Source organism: Protobothrops mucrosquamatus, unplaced genomic scaffold (genome assembly GCF_001527695.2).
Source record: "Protobothrops mucrosquamatus isolate PMUCROS unplaced genomic scaffold, P.Mucros_1.0 scaffold_66, whole genome shotgun sequence".
Taxonomy (NCBI): domain Eukaryota; kingdom Metazoa; phylum Chordata; class Lepidosauria; order Squamata; family Viperidae; genus Protobothrops; species Protobothrops mucrosquamatus.
The window spans coordinates 507,175-534,135 of record NW_015386142.1 but is presented as its reverse complement, the minus strand read 5'-3'; the positions used below and the strand labels follow the sequence as shown (position 1 = coordinate 534,135).

Sequence of the window (26,961 nt, the reverse complement as noted above, 5' to 3'; positions counted from 1 at the left end):
GCTCTGGACAAGCCCCGCCCTCCCCCTCCCGCAACCCACCAGGGACAGCCCCCTCCCACCGCTGCCCCCAGCCTTCCTCCTCGCAACTCGCAACAAAGAAACGCTGGGCGAGAAGCGGCGTGGCAAGACGGGCGGGCGGGACGGCGGACCAAAGGGAGAGAGTGAGGGTCTCCAGCCCTATCGATCACCCCACGGCCTTCGGCTGACACGCGGGCCGAAGTGCGGGGAAGCCCAGCCGCCTCCGCCCGGGGGGGGGATCTCCCGTCTTTTCGGATCGAGTCCTCGCGCCAGATCAAAGGCACCTCCCTCCCTCCCTTCCTTCCTTCCTGCTGCGCCAATGCCCGGGATAGGGGCCGTCGGCGCTCGGTGCAGGCACCGCCCGAGAAGGCGCCCCAACCAGGCCAAGGGGAGCGGCCACCAGGCGGAGGGCAGCGGGGAGACCGCCATGGACGCGGCCATCTGGATCTACCAGTTCCGCCTGATCGTGCTGGGCGATTCCACGGTGGGCAAGTCCTGCCTCTTACATCGCTTCACCGAAGGCCGTTTCCCGGGCCCGATGCACTGCGATCCCACCGTCGGGGTGGATTTCTTCTCCCGCCTGGTGGAGATCGAGCCGGGCAAGAGGATCAAGCTGCAGCTCTGGGACACGGCGGGCCAGGAGAGGTTCAGGTACAGGCGGCGCTGGCCCGGGGCTTCGGCTTCAGCTTCCCGCCCCGCTTTTGCTGTCTTCGCCTTTCCAAGATCTCTCTCTCTCTCTCTGGGCTTCACCCCACCCCACCCCACCCCAGCGCTGAGTCCAGAGGAGAAATAAAACGGATTCCGCATCCTCCGGAGCGTCTGAGGATGTGCAGAGTGCCACTCCCTGGCCACGCCCACTTTTGCTGCTTGCGTGTGTTTTGTGTGTGTGTGTGTGTGTGTATGTGTATGCGTGCGCGGGAGCGGGTTAATTCACAAGCATGCTTGCAGCCAACTTTTTACCCGCTCTTTGAATATGCGGGTTCCTATCTGAGATTCGACAATCGGGGAAATGAACTCCGTCATAGGGATAATTTGTGGTTTTCGTGCGATACCCGAATTCTGTGTGCTTGTGTACGAGCGTGTACAACTAAAGGGGAAAGCAAGTGCAAATGCTTAGCAGCAAGAAATCTTTTTAAAGGAAACCAAACTCTTATTTCTCTGCTTGGTTAGACTAGAGTGGCTTCCTCGGCTTCTGAAATGAGGTGTGCTTGTGGGCTGCTGGTCAAATGACTTTGTCACCACCCCAAAGCTTCAGCTGCCCCCAAGAGTTATAGTTAAACAAGCAAGCCTTGTTCTTTGCTTTGCTCCACCTTTGATAATTTCCGTGAGAAATTCCATGCAATGGGAAATGTTAGTAGGGATTTGATGAAACACTTTGAAGTTGATAAATTCTCCAAGAATAAGGCAGTGGCTATTAATCCTATTAGCTATTAGTTGTATAATGCTCAGAGACATAACTCTGGACACTAGCTGGCTGCAAAATACAAGTGGAACTGAGCATCTGCAGTGGAGGAATGATGTCACGCATGACATCAGTTATGTAATTTGTACTCATTGTGGCATGATGACATCATCACAGCTTTGAGCTGTGATCCAGCTTGGAGCTACTAGATTACGGGTGTCAGACTCGCCACGTCATGTGACGTGTCGCGACGTATCAGGACTCTTTTTTGCATTGACAGCAATGGGGTGGGCGCAGCTTTGGTATGATGAAACCAGCCCGCAGGCCTGCAGTTTGACACCCCTGTACTAGGTTCTCTAGAAGCAGGAAATCAACAAGATATGCCTGCCTGCCTGGTTCATATTTACTTCACACAATATATTAAGTCCCAGTTAACTTGAATTGCTGTTTGTGAAATTAATCCTAGCTTCTTGTTGTTAGTTGCGAAGTCGTGTCCGACCCATTGCGACCCCATGGACAACGTTCCTCCAGGCCTTCCTGTCCTCTACCATCTTCTGGAGTCCATTTAAGCTCACGCCTACTGCTTCAGTGACTCCATCCAGCCACCTCATTCTCTGTCGTCCCCTTCTTCTATTGCCCTCAATCTTTCCCAGCATTAGGCTCTTCTCCAGTGAGTCCTTTCTTCTCATTAGGTGGCCAAAGTACTTGAGTTTCAACTTCAGGATCTGGCCTTCTAAAGAGCAGTCAGGGTTGATCTCCTCTAGGACTAACCGGTTTGATCGCCTTGCAGTCCAGGGGACTCGCAGGAGTCTTCTCCAGCACGATAGTTCAAAGGCCTCAATTCTTTTGCGCTCAGCTTTTCTTATGGCCCAACTTTCACAGCTATACATTGCAACTGGGAAAACCATGGCCTTGACTATACATCCTAGCTTCTAATCTAACTTATTTATTAAGTTTACATGTACAGGTAGTCCTTGACTTACAACCACAACTGAGCTCAAAATTTCTGTTGTTAAACGAGATAGTTAAGGGAATTTTTCTCCATTTTATGACCTTTTTTGCCACAATTGTTAAGTGTATCTTAAGTGTGACTTAAGTGTTGACTTTGCTTGTCAGACGTTTGCAAAAAGTGATCACGTGACCCTGGGACACTGAAACTGTCATAAATATGAGTCAGTTGAGGGATGCTGCAATGATCGTAAGTGTGAAAAACAATCATAAGTCACTTTTTTTCAGTACGGTTGTAACTTTGAAAGGTCACTAAACAAACTGTTGTAAGTTGAGGACTACCTGTATCATAGATTAACCACATGGAATGAGCTTGCACAATACCCTAGAGCAGGGGTAGGCAACCTTGGCTCTTTTATGACTCGTGGACTTCAACTCCCAGAATTCCTGAGCCAGCCATGCTGAGGGGAAAGGGAGAGGTTTCCATGCTGAGCCATGCTGGCTCAGGAATTCTGGAAGTTGAAGTCCACGAGTCATAAAAGAGCCAATGTTGCTTACCCCTGCCCTAGAGCACGGGTGTTAAACTCGCCATGTCACGTGACGTGTCATGATGTATCACGACATTTCCGGAGCTGGGGTAGGTGCGGCCTTCGCATGATGCAACCGGCCCACGGGCCGGCAGTTTGACACCTCTGCCCTAGACGAAAGGGTAGTGGCTGGTTTGTGACTTGGTGTTTTGTGTAAGCACAATCAGGGAGAAATTGCCCTTTAACCAAATGAGGAAAAAATGCCAGGTTACCCTTCAGGCAAAATACCTGCAAATGCAGTTCTTACATATTAATAATACGCACACCTCTAATTCTTGCTGCCAAAGCCAGAGTGCAGTCTTGAGGGGCAGATGATAATCTGAATTAGGCTTGTGGGTTAGTTTTCCCATTCCTGAGAAAGGCCAGCTTATTTTCAGGCGCTTCTCTTCATTTGGGAAATTACACTTTTTTTGCTCTTTGGGTGGCTAACAAAGGCTAAAAGCATTTGAAAACTTTTTTTTAATGCAGATAAATAGCACTAGGCACCAAATCAGAACAATAATGCAGTAATAAAAAAAATAGCAGTAGACTAGTAGCAGACTGAAGCAAAGCTGGAAAGTGTCTGATTTCTTTCTCTTTTTAAAAAAAAACAAAGAAGAGGTTTTATGGGATGAGACCTGTGAACAAATCATAGGTCATCCATCATCTTGGATGTGTGAAGCACTAGTGAGAAAAAAGGGATTTGAATACATGTAAAGAATATTTTTCTCATAATTAAGCAATTGTAACCAGTCATTCACAAGGGGAACTTTGGAAAAGTCCATTTTCCTTTTCCTTCCTTGACAGATACAGGTGGCCCTCAACTTATGACCATAAACCGGGACCAGAATTTCCATTGCTAAATGAGGCAGTCATTAAGCACGGTCATTAAGCAAACCTGACTTCCCCCATTGACTTTGCTTTGATTATCTGAGGCTGACTGGGGAGGTTGGAAATGGCGTTCAGCTGACCACAGGAAAGTGCAAGCATGGTAAATACAGGCCGGTTACCAAGCGCCTGAATTTTGATCATTGTGATTGTGGGGAAGCTGCGATGGCCATAAGTGTGAGGACTGATCATAAATCACTTTTTTCAGTGCCATTGTAACTTCAAATCACCACTTTTTTTCCTAATAATGCTTCCAATGCCTCCAATGTATATCAGGGGTATAATGGTTTAGGCTGGTGCTTTGTTTTGCAGCCTGTTAGAGTCCTTATTTAAAAAAAAAAAATTCAAACTACTTTAAAAAAAAAAAAACTTGTGTAGAAGTGGGAGTAAAGAGCCTGAGACACAACAGATACTCTGAGATCTAATATATTTTTATTTGATATTTGCATGAAGAAGTTGAGAAATTAGGCAGAAGACTAGACTGAAAGTATCTATCCAAAATGCTAGTTTTAGTTAAGAAGCTGGTTTATGTATTTCATCATCATATATGATCTGGAGATGCAATTCTCCAGACTAGCTGGCACTGTTATCCAGGGCAAGCTGGAGAAGACAACAGAATTGTCTGTTTTCACTTTAATTCTATCCAGCTCTATTGGAATCCATAGAATGTTTGTGTGTGGCACCCCATTTCAGCACTGATACAATTCAAGACCAAACTTTGCACATGTAGGGAAGGAAATAGAGTATGTTTTTATTGCATGGGTGTCAAACTCAATCGCCTCATGTGACGTATCGTGACATTTTTTGCCTTTGCGGAGCCGGCTTGCGCATCCGGCCTGTGGGCCAACCAGTTTGACACTATTTTATTATTTTGAAAAAAAGCAGCACGATCCTGCAGATACTCCTTGTTCCCCCGCCTGCCCCCCATTGCTTTTGAAATGTACACCTTAAAAAGTGTAATATTCCTGCTGAGCTGGTCTCTCCCTTTTTATTTTACAGGTCAATCACCCGTTCCTATTACCGGAATTCAGTAGGAGGCTTGCTGGTGTTTGATATCACAAACAGGTCTTCTTTTGAACACGTATATGATTGGTTGGATGAAGCAAAAATGCATGTTCAACCTTTCCAGATTATCTTCATCTTGGTGGGACACAAATGCGACTTGGAATCAGAGCGCCAGGTTACAAGAGAGGAAGCTGAAGAACTGGCATCAGCCTGTGGCATAAAATACATAGAAACATCTGCCAAGGATGCCACAAACGTTGAAGAATCATTCACTATTCTCACTAAGGACATATATGAGCTTGTGAGAAAAGGAGAGATTTCAATACAGGATGGATGGGAAGGGGTGAAAAGTGGGTTTGTTCCAAATGTTGTACATTCCTCAGAGGAAGCTACCTCACTGGGAGAACAATGCTCTTGCTAAATCTTTTGCATGCCATGCCACCTAACGAAGGGTTGGAGAATAAGGTTAACTGTTTGCAAAAGATCATTTTAAAAGATGCATTAGATCAGAAATTAGTGATCTATGGCTTCTGAGATGCTTATAGCTCCTAAAATACTTAAGTGTGGCTTGCAGGATTCTATAAGGATCATAAGAATCAACAGCATTTGCTTAAAAAAGCAAAGCAAGCTTCTAATAGTNATGGGAGTCAGCCAAGTCAGTGGAAGCAAAAGTGCAGGTTTTTTTTTTAAAGGAAAGGAAGTCAGAATTCTTTGGTTTTCATCTTTTGCAACTTTTTGAAAGACATATATAACTATTTTCTACGAGGCCGACTCAGGTTTAGTTATCATTTGTTGCTAACAATTTTTTTTTGAGATGTTGTAACTATGAATATTGTCAAAAAAAGTGAAGCCTGGTCCTTCATAACCACCATGTGCATGAAATAGGATGTATTAATCATGTGAATTCTCCATATTTTTTCACTGTGGACCTCAGGGGCACCCATTCATTTATCTGTGTTTAACTTTGCTCAAAAGAAGCGCCTGTCCAGGAGGGGGGGCAACCTTTTTGGGATGGAAAGCACTGAACAAGTTGGTGAGATTGGTGGTGGGGCAAGATATACTAATTCATTCACATTCACTTGTGCTTTTACACTCATTCTTCCTCCAGTTGTGAGAAGTATTTTACACCAATTGTCTTTCCAAGGGATGAAAAAAAATTTAAGCATCCCAAAGAGGTTACCGGGTTGGAAGAAAGTAAAATCTCACTCCCAAGTTAAAGATCCCTCTGAAGATTATTCTGGTAAATAAAGACGTTGCACACAGGATGCCGTTATTATCAGCATAATTAACTGAGGACCCATTTCATCTCAGTGGGATTGGTTCTTCCAGCTCGTTCCAACTGAAGAAACCTTCTTCAGATCTGTGGAGATTCTCAGTCATCCAGGTCACAGTTGTCTCAATGGTGCTTTTTTCTTCAAAAGGCAACTGGACTGTTTTTTTTTCCTCTTGAGGAAGAAGAAGAAGAAGAAAACGTTTTGGTTCTCAGGAGAGAAGTGAAACATTTTCCCGCCATCAGAACTGATGAAGCTTCTTGGATGAGAAGCGAAACATTTTCCCGCCATCAGAACTGATGAAGCTTCTTGGATGAGAAGCAAAATGTTTTCTTCATCTTCTTCAAGGAAAAAACAGCCCAGTTGCCTTTTGAAGAAAAAAACCACCTTTGAGATTTATTCAGATCTTGGCTGCCAAAGAATTTTGGCTGGCAGGGAGCCTTTTGGACTGTAGCGCCCACCCTTTGGAATATTGTCCTATCGGTCATCCCCCACACTTTGGCCTTCCAGAAGAGCCTTATAACCTGACTCTACTAGCTGACCTAGGGCCCTGATAAGAACGCTCAATGCTGGGGGTGCCTGAGGGGGTCAAAAGAAAGTCCCCACTCCCATGTCGCCTGTTTTCTTGATTTTTTTTTTTAGTCTTTAGTCTTTTAGTCTTTTTTAATTTGAAATTCTTTCGTATTATCTTTTTATTATGCTGTAAGCCACCCAGAGTCACTGTTACAGTGAGACGGGTAGCATATATGTTTAATAAAGAAGTGAAATAAATAAATAATTGCAGCAGAACTGGAGGAGGAGCAAGAAGGACAATGTAAAAGTGGTAGTCATGATTTCTGACCGAGGAACGTAGGAGAGATATCATAGAACTAAGGTCATCAAAATTTTATTAAGATGTCCTATAGACAAGAGTTCCCCAACCTTTCCAGCTGTGTGGACCGGGGGGGAGGGGATGGTTCATTGTGAGTGGTGGGCAAGTATGCGCACAACTCCATTTGTGCAAGCACCAGGCAAGCATGCCCGCTGCTCATCCAACTGGAGTGCACACGGACACACTTGGACATTGCTTGCCCTCAGCTTGAGTAGCCCAGTTCCGAACAGCTCATGGCTGGTTGTGGGCCACGACCCGGGGTTGGTATCCAACCTTGACAACTTTTAAGACTTGTAGACTTCAATATGGCTGGCTGGGGAATGCTGGGAACTTGAAGTCCACAAGTCTTAAATTTAAGTTGCCAAGGTTGGACACCCGTGCTCTAGACAATCTGAAATAAAAACTTTGGAGTGTCAACCAAGATTTGGAGAGAACTTAATGTTATGATCCTTTGCATTAAATGTTGGCATCTAGTGAGAGCCAGGAAGCGTGCGTTTTCCACAGTAGCCCCTGCCCTGTGGAACATCTTTCCCTTGAGATCTAACAGGATCCACTTTCTTAACCATAAAGAGGTAGTTTGACCCCAGGCACTATGATCATAATAAATAAAAATAAATGATTGGAGATGGAATAATGGAGAAATCCCCTCGATTGAGGCTGCCCCCTGCAGCACTCCACATTACTAAAGGGCTACCTAATCCCACTTTTTTTTTTGAAGTAACATGAAATATGTAGGCCAAAAGAAGTTTTATGCTGCTCTAAATTCTTTCTTCCCCCAGAATGCTAATTATAATGCAGGCTGCTATAACAAGTTATGCTCCAGATGTATTGGAACTACAGCTTCCAAACACCCAGCCAGGATGGACAAGTTTGGACCCTCTCGACTTCAAAGTCAGCTTAAATGCCAAACCTTCTGTACATTAACCGTGTTCTACAAAAGTAGACATTTTATCAGTTGCTGCATACAAAGATTGAAGAAGCCAGTCCTTTATTTGCCAGTGGCTCTGTTTCACTTATAGAACATGAGAAGTTGTCATTGGAGGATATTATTTGCCAAACACCCAACAAGCAAGCAAGCAAGCATCATTAAGTCAAAATCTGATAAGCAGTGAGCTATTTTCTACAATACTCTTGCTTATACGCGACTCCTTCTTAGAATTTACATGAAATGAACTATGAAACATGGGATTCCATTGAATTTCTGCTTTGGTTTACTTACCCTTATTTCTGAAAAGCAGTATAAAATGTGATACCTGTTCCTTCCATTTAACTACTTGGTTACACCTATCAAATTCTTTTGCCCATTAAAATCCTCCATATATTGAAGTGAAAAATTTCTCTCCCCCTTTCTCCTCTCTCTCTCTCTTGCTCATACACACACAAACAGCCATATATGCAAAAAATGTATGCTAGGCTAGAGCTCACTGATAGAACATTTGCTTTTCATGGAAAAGGAATCAAGTTCAATCTCAATCTCAAACATCTCCAGGAAATTGAATTATGTTCAATTCTGGTCACGTCACAAACACATCCATGTTTCTGTGGCAAGCTGATAGCAGCAGTCTGCTATTGTCTTGTTGTGGGAGAATTTTACCATGACTTAGGTTAGCTTCAAATATAATTATAATATAATAATATAATATAATATAATATAATATAATATAATATAATATAATATAATATAATATAATATAATATAATATAATATAATTAATATAATATAATATAATATAAATATAATATAATATAATATAATATAATATAATATAATATAATATAATATAATATAATATAATATAATATAATATAATATAATATAATATAATATAATATAATATAATATAATATAATATTAAAGTTGGAAGGGACCTTGGAGATCATCGAGTCCAACAATCTGCAAATCCAAGCCCTGGGATTTCTCAGTGGTCTTCTTCCAAGTACTAACCAGGCTCAGTCCTACTTAGCTTCCAAGACTACTGAAGTTAGGCATGGAAAACTTGTCCCAAACGTTGGATTGCTTCTGTAGTTAGTCAGATGGAGCATAAATCAGCATACGGCATCTTCTTGTTCTTTGCAATGCTTATAATGTAATGCATTCTGCACCAGTGGATTTTTTTCAATTGCAGTGCTTTACCATTGTTGAAATTATATGTAGCAGAGAAATGAAAAACTTGTCACATTAGTAAATATTTTCTTCTGCGACTCTTATTAATAATAAAATGTAATAAAAAATCACTTTCTGAATCTTTAAAGGTCTACGAAATAAGTACTGTTAAAAACAAAACATTTTTCTTAACTGTCTGTGATATTCAGTTATAATCCATTCGGCTTAGGTAGAAAATTGATTTTCCATTTAACAGTGATGCCAATAAAACATAAATCAAATATATAAACCTGCTTTTAGATATATTTGCAAAAAAGCCCCAAAGGGATAAGGACCAATAAACTAGTCACACAGTCGTATTTTTGTTGCATAAACCAATAGAATGCAAAGATTTTTACTGAGCAGATAAAGATGACCAAATCATAATGAAAGATCTTTCAACTTGATGTCAATATCTTTTTCCTATATGTCTTTCTCCATTGGCTTAATCTATTAATCTAGTTATGAATATTACCTGAAGACTGACTTTTAGTGCAGTTGCAGGTAATTAACAAAAAGGTTTGCAGACTGGCAAGATAGCTATAGGAAGCCTGGGCAGTCGCTTTTTTGTAGCCTTAGAAAGGGAGACAATGGTAAATAATTTCTGAAAAGTGATTGCTTGCCAAGAAAAGTGAAGGACTTACAAGGCAGTCTCTGAAAATAAGACAAGATTGNCTGAAGACTGACTTTTAGTGCAGTTGCAGGTAATTAACAAAAAGGTTTGCAGACTGGCAAGATAGCTATAGGAAGCCTGGGCAGTCGCTTTTTTGTAGCCTTAGAAAGGGAGACAATGGTAAATAATTTCTGAAAAGTGATTGCTTGCCAAGAAAAGTGAAGGACTTACAAGGCAGTCTCTGAAAATAAGACAAGATTGAATGGAAGGGGGGAAAAACCAAAGGGTTTGCAGACTGGCAATAAAAGATAGCTATAGGAAGGATCAGTTTATATATAAATTTTATTGACAATTTTCAGTACAGCAATAAAAACTAATACAAACTAAACTCAGAAAGTAATAAAGAATAAAAAGTGCCAAGAAAGTAAAAGAAAAAAAGTCAAGGAAAGAGTGAAATGAAGAAAAGATATGACACCTGATCTTACAAGTTTAGTAAAGTTACAAACAGATATCTATGTCTTCATCCCATACCCCGTCCTTATCTATAAGCTGGGATGTTGGCGTTTCCTTTTCCTTGTATCTGTTCCACGAAAACATTATGAATATGGCACGAGATGAGGCTAGCAGGAAGAAAAATGTCAAGAAATGTCCAAAAAATCCATTTCAAAGGGCCATTCTCATCAAGAACCATAAAGCAGGTTCACTACTATTTGTTTTTTTTTTTAATCTTGTCACTAAACAAATTTACATTTGGGGAGTGCCCCTGGAAGACTAAAAAAGGTCAACATGGCAGCTACAACCACTTGATTGAAGTCCCACTGCTTTTCTACATTGATATTCTGGGCTGGGGCTTTGATCAGGCAGTCACAGTCACCATCTTGACTTTTTTGACCTCCTTCTGCAGATGCCCCTAGATTTACAACTTGTATTGTCCACTTTATGAACTCAAAACTCCGATCACTCAACCTGCACATCCGCAGAAAATTATCTATTCAACTCAAAGTCTAGTTGACTAGACCAGGTTTACATTCCAGAAGAACTGAGATAGATAACCCATGGTGCACATTCCTCATTCTACCTTATTGTAGACCTACCTATAGACCAGGGGTAGTCAACCTTGGCTCTTTTATGACTCGTGGACTTCAACTCCCAGAATTCCTGAGCCAGCTTAGCTGGCTCAGGAATTCTGGGAGTTGAAGTCCACGAGTCATAAAAGAGCCAAGGTTGACTACCCCTGCTATAGACTATCAAAGCTAAGCCAGTCCTATCCTCCTACCTTTCATTCTGGGTGCTTTTCCCCCAGAATGCCCCTGCCCCAGAACTTTGCAATAGCAGCAGTATTAAACATCCAAAACCTGGTTTCCTGCTGAATCTATCTCAACAAGAGTACCCATATAGTAATTTAATCCAAATTCTCAAGGGAGCAAAAGAAGGCCTAATTTGGGGCCAGGTGGGGTGGCTTGCCACGAATACCTCAGAATACGTGCAAGAGCACCCATGACACTGAAACACCAACTCTGGTGTCCTGTGTTGCAAGACCGCCTCGGTGCTCAGTTCATAATTCCCTGCATTTGTTCACTAAAGTCAGGGGTAGGCAACCTCGGCTCTTTTATGACTCGTGGACTTCAACTCCCAGAATTCCTGAGTCAGCTATGCTGACTCAGGAATTCTGGGAGTTGAAGTCCACGAGTCATAAAAGAGCCGAGGTTGCCTACCCCTGACTAAAGTAAAAGGACCATGCGCGCTTAAATTTGTCAGGCGAGTGCAAGCAACAAATTGGAACCAGTTTCTCACCTGGCCCACCGCTAACAGCTTTTACTATTCACCCGCAGGAGTGCGGTGGCCAAAACCAACCGCCCCACCAACCCACCAACCCACCGGAGACCGAGAGCGGTACCGACATTTCTTCCCGGGTTCCTCCCAAGGGAAGGGAAGAACGCCCTCCGCTCGGTAGATGGCGCTATGGGACTGAGCCGCAGCGCTCTCTCCTCCGGCTGTGGACTTTCCTCTCCTCGGCACCGCATCATGCGGGCTCGGCCGGCCCCTCGCGAAGAGCCGGAACGCCGCTGCCGCTGCCGCTGCTACTCCCGCCACCAGACCCCGGAATCCCGCGGGGCTGCTGTCGCCATGAGGCGCTGAGAGTGACGGCCCTCAGGAGAGCCCAGAAGGCCGAATCCACCGCCGCCGTCGCCGAGCAAGCGGACAAGCCGAGAGTCGAGCCTCGCCGCGCGCTCGTTCGCTCGCCCGCGGCCCGTCCGAGACCATGTAAACGGAGACCGGCTTCAGCCCGAAGGCCGGCCCCGAAGAGCGGGGAGGGCGCCGGAGCTGCTGGCTCGGGAAGGCCCCGCCGTGCTCCGGAACGCGCGTGGGCTGGGGGGGGGCGAAGAATATGGCGGCGTCTAATCTCTTAAAGGTGAGAGGGAGCGAAGCGGGCACCCCCTCGCCCGGCTTGGCCCGTCCGACCACTGGCTCCTCCAGCCCCGGGGCTGGAGGAGCTCATGAGGGGAGGGAAGGGAAGGGAAGGGAAGGGAGGGCCGTCAGGAAATGGAGGAGTGACGGAGGGAGCCCTAATAAGGGGGGCTGGGAGGACGTGGGGGTTTGTATTCGTGACCGCGCTACCCTTTGACTTCCGCGGTCCTGTTAAACTGAACAACGTTCGTACCGTTTATTCATGCAATGCCCTCGGCCGTGAGCGGTAAGAGCCCCCCCCCTTTTTTTTTTTTAGCCAACCACGGCCGAACAAGGGGGACCGACCTAGAGATCCAGCCCGTGTAGATGAGAAAGAGAGAGTGAGTGGCTGGGTTCATGTAACGCGCTAACCCGATATTGCCTGAATGGACTCGGTTACATCACCATATAAACCAACTAAGCTGACTGCGTTTGTGCACACCTTAATAACACACATTATCCGGCCAGAATTTTACTTAGTATGTTGTGTACACTCAGCTCCTGTAATAATGGTTTATGGATGAGAGTGCTATCAGTCTTCCATCATATCTATCTATCTATCTATCTATCTATCTATCTATCTATCTATCTATCTATCTATCTATCTATCTATCTATCTATCTAATCTATGTATGTATGTATGTATGTATGTATGTATGTATGTATGTATGTATGTATAGAAAACTGCTAATATTCATGCCTCCTGTAGTATGTTGTGTACACTCAGCTCCTGTAATAATGGTTTATGGATGAGAGTGCTATCAGTCTTCCATCATATCTATCTATCTATCTATCTATCTATCTATCTATCTATCTATCTATCTATCTATCTATCTATCTATCTATCTATCTATCTATCATCTAATGTATGTATGTATGTATGTATGTATGTATGTATGTATGTATGTATAGAAAACTGCTAATATTCATGCCTCCTGTTTTCACCACCACAACTCAAAAGGTGGGTTGGGCTGAGGGAGAATGGCTGGCCCAAAGTGTTAAGGGGGGGGAAGCATGGTTGAGTGTGGCTGCTTGTGTTGTGTGAATGCCAACATGAATGCCAATATTTTCTGAGGGGCTTTGATTGGTATCTCATGGATCAGATTTTTTTCTGCTTGGCTATCCTTAACTGCAGGTAGCCGACTGGGTGGAAATAAACTTTGTCTTATCACTTTACCAAAGAAATCCCCAAAGCCATTTGTTTCCATACTGCATTTAACCTGCCCTGAAAAGTGTGATGAAATAGTCCACTTGATAATGTGCTCTTATGTTTTAAATATTTTATACCTCCCATTAAGTAGTCGTAGAATAAAAGTATAGTTATAAGGTAAGGAAAGAGAACATTTGTATGTGAATATACATTTCAGAGAATTTAGAAATATACTTATTGAGGGTAAAGGTAAAGAGATTTCTAGTGCAGGTATTTTTTCTCAGTGTTGAGCATGGCTAGTAGCTTGAATTTAATGTTGATCTTTAAAATTGGAAATATAGTTGAAATGTTTCCTATCTATCTGATATACTTTAACAAATCTTTACTTAATTTACTGTGTTTGTATATTGTGTTCAATGATTTGATAGTAATCTACTTTCTTGCTCATAAAACATTGAACATTTCATAAAAGAAAGCATATGCAATCACTTACATATATGCAAAATAAAAGTGGATATGAACTAAATGTTTTAAAATAACTATTAATAGATTAAAACTACATTATGCTTCTGTTTATTCTATTCTACATTATGCTACTATTTGCTTCATATAGCTCAGATTAGTCTGCACGTGAATTCACTGAGCGGTTCACACAATACTAAGGTTAAAATTTGGAGGGCTAGTTTATGGCTCAGAAATGGTGGCTGTAAGGAAGTACATTTGTTTTAAAATTATTCACTGACAACATTTCAACATTAAAAAGAAATTTATATAAATGCTGGATGGGCAGAAATTGTGATTTTTAATGATTAGATAAATAGATTTATTTTAAAAATGAGCATAATCTCAAAAATAGGTAAAAAGCAGTAATAAGAAATAGTATATAATAATACTAAAGTCAAATGTTAAAATGGATCATACAAAAATACTTTTATTTTTTGAACCATACAGATATTTAAATATATATGAGATTAATCTGTTCATTGAAGGTTAGCCATCTAAAAATTCAATCAATATTTTTCGATCAAGTTGTGTTGAGCATTGTAAAGAAACAACATGCATTCATATGGCTCTTATTATATTACTGTCCTGTTCATATTCTTCTAAATCTAATCTGATGGATGATGGATGTTCATAAAATGCATTAGTTTCTCAAAATTTCTAGTGTTTATGAATAGAATGGATATGCTTGAAGATGCCAATCTTATGCAGCTTGGCCATCTGTGAAAATATTGCATGGTTCTGGCTTTTAATCTGGTGGGAGGAAAACCAAATGAATTTTGAGAATTTATCTTGATAATATTCCAGATTATCTGGAAACAGAAGCCTACTCATAGTTGCTTCTAGATTTCTGAGTGTCCTAATCCTGGCTATCTTAATAAAACTGTTAAAATGTTAATGTGTGCAAAGTAAAATTAATACCATTCTTGGCACGTATCCAGGGGTGGAAGAATCCTAAATCATCAATACACGTATACGCATAACAATGAAAGCAACATGAGTTCTTCTTCTTCTTGTGCCATATCCGTTATCGGATGTTGGCAATCATGTTGGCGATCCTGTTTTTATCAGCAGCCGCGCGAAAAAGTGCTGCTGAGTTTTGTCCAAACCAGTCCCTTAGATTTTGAAGCCACAATGTTCTTCTTCTTCCTGGACCTCGTTTGCCTTCAATCTTTCTCTGGAGGATTACATGGAGTATGCCGTATTTTTCTGAGTGTCGCATAACATGTCCGAAATATTCTAATTTTTGTTTTTTAATTGTTTTGATGATTTCCCTTGGCTTTCCCAGGCAGCTTATCACCTCATTTCTGATCTTGTCAGCCCAGCTTATACGTAACAGCCGCCTGTAAATCCACATTTCAAATGCTTCTAGTCTCTTCAGGTGGCCTTCTGTCAGAGACTAACTCTCTACTCCATAGAGCAGGGTAGAACATGAGTTAAGGTTCCCAATACTAAAGTTCACACATCATGTCAGGCTATGACTTACTTAACCATGGTTTTAAAACACCTTACTATTGACATGATTTATACATGTGCTATGGCTTAATGTGATGCAGTTTGCAGGATAACTGTTTTTAGGTGCTCAAAAGAGTTTTAGGTGAGTAGGCCTCCCTGACATTGTTTTTAACTTTCATGCATTAATTCCTCATGCATTGTTTCAAAATGGCCTACACTGTTATAATAGTAGCTTTTAGAAATAATCATGTTGAATTATCTGAATTTACAAATTTTGTTAGCTATACGTAACTAAATCTAGATAAATACTTGTTATTATTATGAAGTGCCAAACATTGGAGTAGTTTCCCATTCTGTTCACTGAGAAGTAGATCAAAGACATATTTTGATCAGTTTCGCGATAAGACATTAGCCCCTCCGAGGCAATATTTATTTTTACAGCTTTTTTAATATTGTCTTTTTGCAAGGGTTTCATTTTGTTTCTGCAGTGAACAGCCTGATTTGTTGGATCAAACCAATTAATTTATCTACTGTGATTAGTGAAAAAAAGTTGGCTCAAAATTGAGTCTTCTTTCTGCAAGGAATCTCGAGTTCATCAACCCTTCCCCCCTTCCTCTTCAGTCTGTTGAAGATAGAGCATTAATCCCTGCTATCTTCCTGTCTCTTCCTTCATCTCCTCCACCTTCATATTTTCTCCATCAATTATCTTTTGTACCCTTCTTCAAGGGTACAAAGTGAAGGAAGCAAAGGTGTGTGTGTGTATGGAATCATAGCGTTATCATTGGGTTTGGTTGAAATTCCAGAGCGTAAATTAAAACATAATATTCTTATGGCTAACATGCATTGGCTGCATTTTTATAAATATTTTTTGGGGGGAGAATAAAAGTGGAATCAACAGGCATATACTGCGATGTCTTTTTTTCCCTTTTGCACAAAGCCCATACAGGTGGTGCTACTGTAGTATCACTTGTCCCAGTTTCTTTGTTGCTGTATTATCTGTACCTCTTTGTTTCTTTGCTTTATTTGTGGGTCCAGGTGGTCCTGTAAATTAAACAGCTGTTGTACTCCTCCTACCCTCCAAGTTTTCCAACCTCCAAGATTTGAAAGGGAGAAGAAAGCAAGTAGAAACAAAGTTCTAAATTGGGCTGATATGAAGTCCTTGATTATAGCACCTCTTATCTTCTTGCAGTAGAGCTACACTAGTGAAACAATTTTCAGTTGCCAAGTTTGCTCAGTTTGCTAAGAAGTTATGAAATCTGTTTAATGTCTTAGGTGAACTCAGTTATTTTGGTTAGTAGACTTTGGTTTATAATTTAAGCATGTTTTACAAACTCATCCAATTGTGATTATTCAGTACAATTGTATTAGGCCATATTCTTAGTGAAAAATGTTGAACTGATCACACTGCTGAAAGACCAGATTTGTAGTGCATATTGTAGTTTTATTCAATAATCTTTGGAAATATTTTTCATGTTCATTCATGCTCTAGGCTCATAGTATAATCTATTTCTAGAAATATGTGCATCCTCACTATAATGTAGTAAACTTTTTCTTGAGAGTTAAAAATCCAGGAGTATCAGTAAAGCTCTCAGAGATAATGACAGCATAACATGGCTATATAAAGGAAAGAACATAACATTTATAAAATTTTCCATTATATTAATTTAGCTAAATAGTAGTCTTAGTGTTTATATTGTCTGCAGGCAGTACTCAAAATATGGTAGCATTTCTACTTAAGCTTTGTGACAGTTTATGATTGATTATTTTCATTTCAACTATTGATATTTAATTACCAGTCATGAATCTTATTTACTAATGTCTCTTTTCTTGAAAAAGATTTCAAGTTGAGCAATGAGCTTCTATTCAGAATCAGGTATCGGCGAAATGCTCAAATCAAGCAAGGAAAGAAAGGCATTCTGAAACATGGTCTATAAAAGTACTTCATAAAGAGAATAGTGGAAATCTTGCCTACTAAGTTAGAAATCTTGTTGTGGGCAGTGTACAATGGAACAACCTGGTGGAAAATTGTTATACAGTATATTTACCTGCATTTGCACAAAGAACCTAAGTCATGGGTTGCTTAACTGTAGTTTACTTAATAGTAAAATAATGGCTTCTGTAAAATATCTGCATAGGTAAAGGGGTTAGGCAATAAAACATTCTATCATTATAACCCCAGTCAAAAATGTTGAAGAAATAGGGGATTTGTTCTTATACATTTTGTAAAGTTAATTGATTTCATGAAGATACTCTGAGAGTCTTATCTTAGATCAGTGATGGCGAACCTTTTAGAGACCAAGTGCCCAAAAACTGGCCCCGCCCCCGCTCCACCCCCCTGTTGCGCCCCCACTCTGCCCCCTCATCCCCCACCCCACCTGCCCATAGGACCACTCACCGCCTCCAGGGCCCGCCGCAGATCGCCCAGGCAACCCAGCAGCGCTATAGCGGCCACACCCTCTGCCCGTGCCCTGCAGCATCAACTGCATGATGCGATGTGAGAGCAGAGTCTTGTCTACGCTGCCTGGCTGCCATGTCCTTGGCTGCACTGCTCCATGTGGGCCATGCTTGAGGGCGACTCTCCTTCAGGGGGGCTGCTGGAGAGGAGGGGGTCGTGGGGGGAGGCAAGGCTGGGGCAACGGCACGTGTGCCCACAGAGAGGGCTCCGAGTGCCGCCTCTGGCACCCGTGCCATAGGTTCGCCACCACTGTCTTAGATGTTTGTTTGTTTATTTGTTAAATAGATTTCTATGGCTGCCCAACTCACACATGGTGATTCTGAACAGCATTAAGAAAGGAATAATTCATACACTGTGTGCAGTGCTGAATTGAATGTTCCTAGTGGACTTTCTTTGTCACATTGAGGGAGTTACCATGATGCCAATATTGTAGAGAGGTAGCATGATCATATGTTGCTTTTGAAGGAATATTTATGGGACAGAATTGGTAAAATACCAAGAAGGATGATCGTATATGTAGAAGCAAACTTATAAATACAATAAGTGTAACTTGTCATTATTATATTTGAACATCTCACTTTGTGTGTTCCTTTAATTATGAATTTTTCTTGACTCTTTTCTTAAACTGAAGGGGTTTTTTTTTAAAAAAACCCAAAAACTAATCCACAAAGAAAAACATGTAAAGAAAAACATGATAGGAGCAAAGAAGCAGGTCTATAATGAAATGATGATAATATTTGATATCACTGGTTATTTTTTGTCTAATTACATTCTATTTTTGAATCTAAAATTTCAATAGAATGGCAACATCTTACAGCAATTTTAATCTTTTCTGTCTTTGAGCAGCTCAGATATCACTATATAAACATTATTACTGTCAGCTATATAAAATGTATTTCCCTTTTCATCACATATTTTAATATGGAGATAGCAGTTTTTCAAAGAAATAGACTAGAATGAGAACAATGTGACATTAGGTCCCTTTGTGCTTATATGGATCCAAATAATTTATTGCAAAACACTGCTGATATGTATGTTGGATTCATATAAAAATTGTAGATTCCTAGTGCTGTACTTCGTAGTATAAACTATTATTTAGTCATTAAGATTATTGTATTGTAAGTATATTTGTTTCTTTTATCATTGTTTCATTATGATTTAATAGTATGTCCCCTGGATAATCCAATTTTACATAATTATTTAGGTGGGGAATCATGAGCTATTCACTCAGAAGAAATGAGAACTAATTTTCTTTCATGATATTTTTAAACAGTGGCACATTTAGCACATTTGAAATACGAAGCTGTTTATTGTTATTCATGTGTTTTTTATATATATATATTTCCGCAAGGTATGCAAACAGCATTTTGTGTAATCATGGAATTTCACATGGTAATCCGCTATAAATTATTTAAAGTTAGGTTGTCTAACATCAGTCTTGTTCTAGTTTCAATACTATACATGCTTGTTTGGAAATAAGCCCCATTGGGAAAGCTTCTGAATATTGCTGAGGTGTAATACACATTTCCATTCAACTAAACTCTTTTTTTCTCCTCTTAAAGAATAAAGGATCACTTCAGTTTGAAGACAAATGGGATTTTATGCGCCCAATTGTTCTGAAGCTTTTACGCCAAGAATCTGTTACTAAACAACAATGGTTTGATCTATTTTCGTAAGTAACTTCTGAAATGTCTATTTCTTGGAATAGAAAAATATTTATTTTTTGTTCTGCAGTGTCTTATCAGAGCAATTGTTCAAAGGAAGACTCTGTGATAGATTTCTCACGGGAATTTGTTTTAAATACTTCTGTGCTGACTGTTAAGGGCTGTTGAAGATCTTACATTTATAACCAAAGCAATCATGTACTAAAAGGGATAATCTAAGAAAAAAAGACAGCCTATTAACATATAGGACATTAACTTTTGTATCTTTAGCTTCAATTGTCATAAAAGCTATGCTTGGGTTTTTATCTGCAAATGAAAAATATGAGAATCTGATTACTTCTTTAATTGACCATTCAAGCATTAATAGTGAATTTACATATTTATTTATTCTAATATGTGTGTTAAATTTCAGGAAGATAATATTGTTTTCTCCTTTCCCCCACCTCTAGTTATGATCAACATAGTATTGTTGGCATTTCATTTAGTTAGGTTTTTGGGATTGTGCATTTTTGATGCACACAAGCAAGCAATTTATTATACAACATGTAAAATAAATTCAGAAGTTATTTTAACTTGATTTGAATGTGCATGTTTTCTAGAGATGTCCATGGAGTTTGTCTGTGGGATGATAAAGGCCCAGCAAAAATACATCAGGCTTTGAAAGAAGATATCCTTGATTTTATTAAGCAAGCACAAGCGGTAAGTTAAACATAATTAGCAAGTATTTTTAACAATATATATTTTTTTAGATTTTACATCCACATTTAAGAACTCAAACACATTCAGATGCCTCTTGATAGGATACTGTGTATTATGCACAAAAATACTCAGTACTGTAACAAGTACAACTATAGTTTGGACTCAAACCAAATTAGTCACTGTAAAATCAGTATAGATGTTTGTCTTGATTAATCTGGGCTCAATTAAAATAACAGGAGTTAGATATGGATAGTTTAGTCTGTATATATTTCATATATATCAATATCAAATTATACTGCTATCACCCTATACATGTTTGCTTGAGTTTAAGTCTCCAAAATACAATTAAGACTAACCTCTGAACTGAACATTCTGATTGTGCTATATGAGTGTTTTGCCTGGGAAATTGTGTGCCTCTATTTTCTAAATAACTCTTGATAATGCTTCTATGTCAATAACATCTCATTTTAAAACTCAAATATTACAGAACCACATTTTTATATTGTTTCTTCTTCATTTATATTCAGCAGCTCATTACACATTTTGATACCCCTCCTCAGTTCATTTATGTTACCTGTTTAGAAAGCAGTCTGTGAAAACATTAAATGCATGCATTTTGATTGGTTAAAACTATAATTTTCTATTCAGATGCACTGGGACTAAATACAGCTAAGCATCAAAAATTCTCAGAACATACTTCCAAGTAAGCATGCCTACTATCGTGCCATTCACAGTTTTGAATACTTTTCAGATTATTGCTTCAGTGGCTTGATAACTTCTAAGACTTAGACATAAAAAGCTGGCATCTTAAGCTCTCTTTCATCTTCTTGATATTTTTTTTTAGTAATTGTTTCCTTAATTTCAGGCACATTTTCTAAAAATATATGTCATATTAATATGTTTGTGTGTGTGTGTGTGTGTGTGTGTGTGTGTGTGTGTGTCTGTCTGTGTGTTACACACACACATGATGAAGTTAAACCTCAATATCCAAAATGAAATGGGTGGGTGGGGGGGTGTAATGTCTATTTGTTCACAAAGTGGAAATTCTTTTTAAATGTATTTATATTTGCCCTTCTCTTGCTTTCAGAGAGTGCTGAGCCACCAAGATGATACTGCATTACTGAAAGCCTATATTGTAGAATGGCGTAAATTCTTCACACAATGTGATATCTTACCCAAGCCATTTTGTCAGTTAGAGATTACTCTCATGGGTAAACAAGGCAGCAATAAAAAATCCAATGTAGAAGACAGTATTGTACGGAAGGTAAGTGCTGGGTTTCGTTGTAGCCTTGTTTTATGATGAAGCAGAAAAATGAAATGCTGTACCCCTCAGTCAGTAGGGGGAACTGATGAGATAGGACTAAAGAATATGCAGGGTTTGATTCATCCAGAATTCTTCATGCAGATTTTTTTTTTAAAAAAAAGAAAAAGTAAATAGTAGGAGATGGGAAAAGTTAAGTCAGATGTAACAACCCTGAGGTTGCTGCTGTTGGCTGACATAAAGACTGTGACTTATTTTTAGTGCTTTTGAATTTTATCTGTGGCAAGGACAAATTACAAACAACGAGAGTCTTCACCTCCAGGGTAACTAAATACTAATTGTGCCCTCTGCTTATAAATGCAGACTCAATTTTGAATCTTCTGAGGAAGACTTATACATAACTTGAATGCACATTGTTTTCTGCCATTTTGATTAATTCCAGTAATAGTATTATTCAGCTATAGCAGTTATTTTCTGAAGAGTCCAGATAGCTCTAGTGATACTGCCATCTTTTAAAGTGTGGTCACACTGATTACCATTCTACTTTCCACTGTCAAACATCGTTATTATTTCAGCATATATTATAGGTAGTATTGAATATTTATTTTGTATGCTTGTTTGCATGTGCTTATGAGTGATACATACATACAAGTTGGTGACTGATAAAAATATATTGTAACGAAACATAAAGAATGAGGAAAAACCTTTGGTAGAAAGGTCTTTATGTAGTTTTACGCTGAGTTTCTTAAAATACATTTTTAGTACCAGACTATTTTAATCATCAAGATAAACATTACTGTAATATGCTGATGTCAATATTTGTTACTGGTTGAGAGATAATCAAATTTATTTTAAATCTGCCAGATTTAAATCTAAAAATAAAATAAAAGTTATGTTTTGTGTTTTAGAAATTGGTCCATCATGTTTGCTGTTTAATTATTATTGTATTTTTAGCTCATGCTAGATACCTGGAATGAGTCCATATTTTCAAACATAAAAACCCGCCTTCAAGACAGTGCAATGAAGTTGGTCCATGCTGAACGTTTAGGAGAAGCATTTGACTCTCAACTTGTCATTGGTGTTAGAGAATCTTATGGTATGTCTTGTTATGTAAGATATTATTACATTGTATATGAATATTATTGTAGCATTCTTCTGGTAGGCTTTCACTAGTAAAAAGATTGCTGACAAGTATACTTAACAGGAGAATAAGTATCTTTAATTTTATTAGAAATGCTTAGGAGTAATACATATGTACAAACATACATATATATGTGTGACTGTGCATAATGATTTAAGTCATTGCAATAAAAACTTCAGTAAATTCTTAAATTTCTTAAAACTGCCATGCCAAGTTAGAACTTTAAGTCTCCATGTAAGTTTAAATGACCAGGAAACTGCAAGGTTTTTCACATGCTTCAACTTTGTCTTTTCTCATCTGGTAAATAAGGATTTACATCAAACACTTCAGTGGAAAATTTTTAAAAATTACCACATTATTGCTTTTTGCATAGGAAAAAAGTTACAAAATGGATGTAAAAATAAATCAAAACCCATGGTCTAGGAATACGAATTAATTTAAGATAGTAGTTATGAATGTAATGTAGTCAGTCCAAAAACCTTCAGTTTACCTTCTGACTTTAAAACATCAAGAACAGCCTCTCCAAAATAGATTTTATTATTTCACAAATTGCTTGAGAGCCATTTTGACAAGTAGTAATTTTATATTCAAATTATTGTAGTTTATACCACTCCTATTGTCATTGTCTTAAGAAGATTAAGTATATTTCTTACAGTCATAAGAATTGACTTAGCAATTACTTTAATTTGATATTTCTTGTTACAGTTAATCTGTGTTCCAATCCTGATGATAAACTCCAGATTTATCGGGATAATTTTGAAAAAGCATACCTAGATTCAACAGAGAGATTTTACAGAACTCAAGCCCCTTCGTATTTGCAGCAAAATGGTGTACAGAATTATATGAAATATGTAAGTGAGAAGGTGTTCTTTTGAAGAAGTCTGTTGGTTAAATATTAATATTTTAAGATATGATGTTCTGTTTCTGCACAGGCAGATGCTAAATTAAAAGAAGAAGAAAAAAGAGCACTACGGTATTTAGAAACAAGGCGTGAATGTAACTCTGTAGAAGCAGTAAGTACTCTTAATAATACCAAGAATTAATATGCTAAAAGGTTTAGAATATTACACTATTTATATAAATCTGAAATTATTCAACCTTCTTTTTTTAAATATCTGATTGCATTAACATAGTAACATATATTGTATGCAATTAAAAGCAGAAATTCTATAAGGTCAGAGATAATTCTCTGTTGCAGAAGTTGACACAAGATAACTATTGCTATTTCCAAGTAGATTTTTCTGTTTCTGAAAATGTAAACATATAGTTGCTGTTTCATAACCATGAGCAAATTTGTGTTTGTGGTTCTTTGTTGAAAAGTAACCTTGTTCTTTTAAGAAAACAATGCTATGCATTGATTGATTTGTAAATTTGAAAAAGTGTGACAATCATAATAAAGACTTATATACTACTAGTAAAATAATCAACTTGCACTGATAATTGTTACCTAGTTGGGTAATGAACCATCTGCAAGCAAAAAACCAAGAGCACTTAGTGCAAGTAAGAATACTGTGGTATACTAAAGACTTTTATACATGCATTTTGGAATATGGTATCCTCTCCCAGCATGGTGCATTCTAGGACATACGGGATATTAAATATATTAGGAAACTACCTGTCTTGGAAAAATCAGAAAGTATATTGTTCTGCTTGCTTGATCTGCTGACTTAGATACCAGAATTTTGATGCCACTTGTGTTGTCTTGCCAGCTAAGGCTTTCATAGTCTCCTTCAGATCTTGGAAACTTAAGAATCACTATTTTATTTACCTATGCAGATATGTTATTAATAGTATTTTAATACTTCTCCATGGTCCTTGCCATTTTCCTCTTTAGATATGGTATACATCTTGGGTGGGAGAGGTTAGACTCATTGTTTTGTAGTACAGCATGAATTTTCCCATTCCATGCAAATGTATTGAAACAATAGTATTCTGTGTACATTTGACCATTAACTTTTTTTTTTCAGCTCATGGAGTGCTGTGTGAATGCTTTGGTGACCTCCTTTAAAGAGACAATTTTAGCTGAATGCCAAGGCATGATCAAACGCAATGAAACGGAAAGTAAGTGAAGCTTGAAAGTAAGAGAAATGTGTTCCCTATAGATAGTTGGAGTAAAAATGGATTACTATTCTTTTGTTATAAGAGACATAAGGAAAATACTACAGTACACTTAAAAGTTATTCTCTGCCCTATAACATTTTAGGTTACATATGTTAATTTATAATGCAGTGCTATTTTCATTTTTGTCATTACTTATAATCTGCCCTTCTTCGAAGATGTTAGAACAGTTGATCTTTAAAATTGGTAGGTAAAATAGACAGGTCTGGTCTTATTAATGAAATAAGGATTCAGTTGACTTGTTCCTAGTCCAAATCATCTCTTGTATCACATATATCCATTTAATGCAATTCTTGTCCAGTCTTGTTCTTGAACATGAGTTAATCTAGTAACATCTGGGAACACAATTCCCTTCTATACTCTTTATACTACTCTATTATATATTTTCTCTCTTTATTTAAATATATTGGTTTCCTATCTTGAGCACACGGTAGATCCAGTGGCCTAAATGGCCTCTTCCAACTCTATAATTTTAATCAGCCTTTCAGGATTACAAAGAATTTGCTGTTTAAGCCCTAGGAATCCTATTAAGCTATGCATCTTTTTGTCCAAGGCTTGTCTTGAGGCTGTTTTCACTATATTAGTTTCCTTTTTTTAAAGAGAGTGAACCAACTATGAAATTTGGGAAAAGTGAATTAGAGAAACCAGATGTTTATGTTACAGTTCATAAATATACCCTATGATTACACAATGCATTCTAGGTAATAAGAAAATTGAAAGCTGTTCCTGATTTGAAACAGTTACTATTAGTTCAAAGTGCATTTCTAGTTTCCAGAGTGTAAGCATCTGACCTTAAAAATAAGTCTGGCTCCCTATCCTGACAGCAGTTGTTTGGCATTCATCCAGGGCTGAATATAGTAAGATATTATACCTTATGTAAATATATTGCTTTCAGCTCTCAAGGGGAATGAAATTTTATGGAAAGTGGCAACAAATTCAGCTGGGTGACCCAAATAGTCTTCATTGCATAGCTTTATAAAAGGCAACGTGACGTTGGTGCATAAAGCAGCATTTCCCACATAGTGTCTTCTCTCTCTGAAGCTTGTCTTGAATAGTAAGCCATTAAACATTCCTGTGAAGGTAATTGGATATAATAAACAGGGCTGTGCAAAGCAGTTGCACTAATGCTTTTCAGAGCAGTCTTTGAAGCATTAAAGCAGCCATATTCTTTGGAAGGCTCATGTACCTGCTTTGAAAGCTGTTTGTTCTGTCTGCATGTGTAGCTCTAACAACAAAGCATCTCATGTGAATGCACAAACTGCCAGGACAGACTTTGAAGCAGCTTGGAGAGGGTCTAATAATCCATTCTTTAAAATTCTTTGCATAGCCCCAAATTATAAGCATTATGTCTGCTTCCTAATCCAAACGGTTTAATCATGATTTGTCTTACATTTACCTAGCATAAATACATAATAATGATCTGCCACAAATTTGTTGAAAAAGCCAGCTCTTTGATATCTTCCTGTGAAGGACTTTTTTAGGATGGGCCAGCAGCTGTGTTTCTGGTTGCTGTCACTGACTCTCATACTAATTATTATATTGTTGGAATTAAACTGATTTATCCTTGAGAAACAATGCTGACTCCCAGTTTAATTATTTGTACTAAATCTTCGGGTGACTATATAGTTTTCTTGGTACAGAAGTAGTTTGCTACTGTGTTTTTCTGGGCTTATTGCCTCCTTTCCCAAATATTAACTAGAACTGATTTTGCTTAGCTTTTCAACGTAAATCAAGGTGAGATTGGTACTACCAGTCAGGGCAATTCTCTGTTAATCAGAAAAAAAACCAGAAGTTAAACTTTTGAATTTAATTTCAAACCTGCAAAGTAATTTTCCTTCTTCTTAGCCCCCTTTCTGTAAATTCTCTTTACAAAGATTAAGTATAGTATTTTCAGCAAATAACATATCCCATTATATTTTATTATTGCATAAGGCTTTGAGGATCAAAGTCTGCTTTCCTAGGTGCCTGGAATATATTCCTGAAAAATGGATATACATTCAATTATGTTGAATTGATTATTACAGAGATGGTGTTTAATAAGAAACCTTGGTCTTCTTAATTCCTGAAAAAATGAGTTATGTCTGCTAAGCAGTCCATTTCTCAGAAATTAGCCGAATACCAAATTTTGTTAGCATGTAATACAAGAATGTCTATATCACTTCTAACCCCTGTTAATGATCACTATCTCTTTGCCGTTTTGATTCCTTTTATAATTTCTCGCCTTCCATTTACTATTTGTGTTCATGTGAGTGCATTTGTATTATTTCTTCAGGCCTATATTCAGATGAATGTAATTTATAAATCTTGATAAAGTAACAAATTACAAGTGTCATTAAAATGCTAG

The 26,961-nt window shown here is 38.6% G+C and overlaps 2 protein-coding genes across 2 annotated transcripts in view; both read left to right on the top strand.

Annotated features, from left to right (window-relative positions):
• The first annotated feature begins 337 nt into the window (after positions 1-337).
• Positions 338-5,248, top strand: RAB39A (RAB39A, member RAS oncogene family). Its single transcript, XM_015813071.1, has 2 exons — positions 338-669; positions 4,822-5,248. Exons 1-2 carry the CDS (start codon positions 338-340, stop codon positions 5,246-5,248), a joined length of 759 nt encoding a protein of 252 aa, XP_015668557.1.
• A 6,866-nt stretch (positions 5,249-12,114) lies between these two features.
• Positions 12,115-26,961, top strand: part of CUL5 (cullin 5) — a 33,244-nt gene continuing 18,397 nt past the window's right edge. The window contains exons 1-8 of the mRNA XM_015813038.1: positions 12,115-12,138; positions 19,297-19,406; positions 19,998-20,097; positions 21,185-21,361; positions 22,313-22,454; positions 23,205-23,350; positions 23,432-23,512; positions 24,467-24,560. Coding sequence (XP_015668524.1) covers positions 12,115-12,138; positions 19,297-19,406; positions 19,998-20,097; positions 21,185-21,361; positions 22,313-22,454; positions 23,205-23,350; positions 23,432-23,512; positions 24,467-24,560 — 874 coding nt within the window. The remainder of the gene's footprint in view (positions 12,139-19,296; positions 19,407-19,997; positions 20,098-21,184; positions 21,362-22,312; positions 22,455-23,204; positions 23,351-23,431; positions 23,513-24,466; positions 24,561-26,961) is intronic.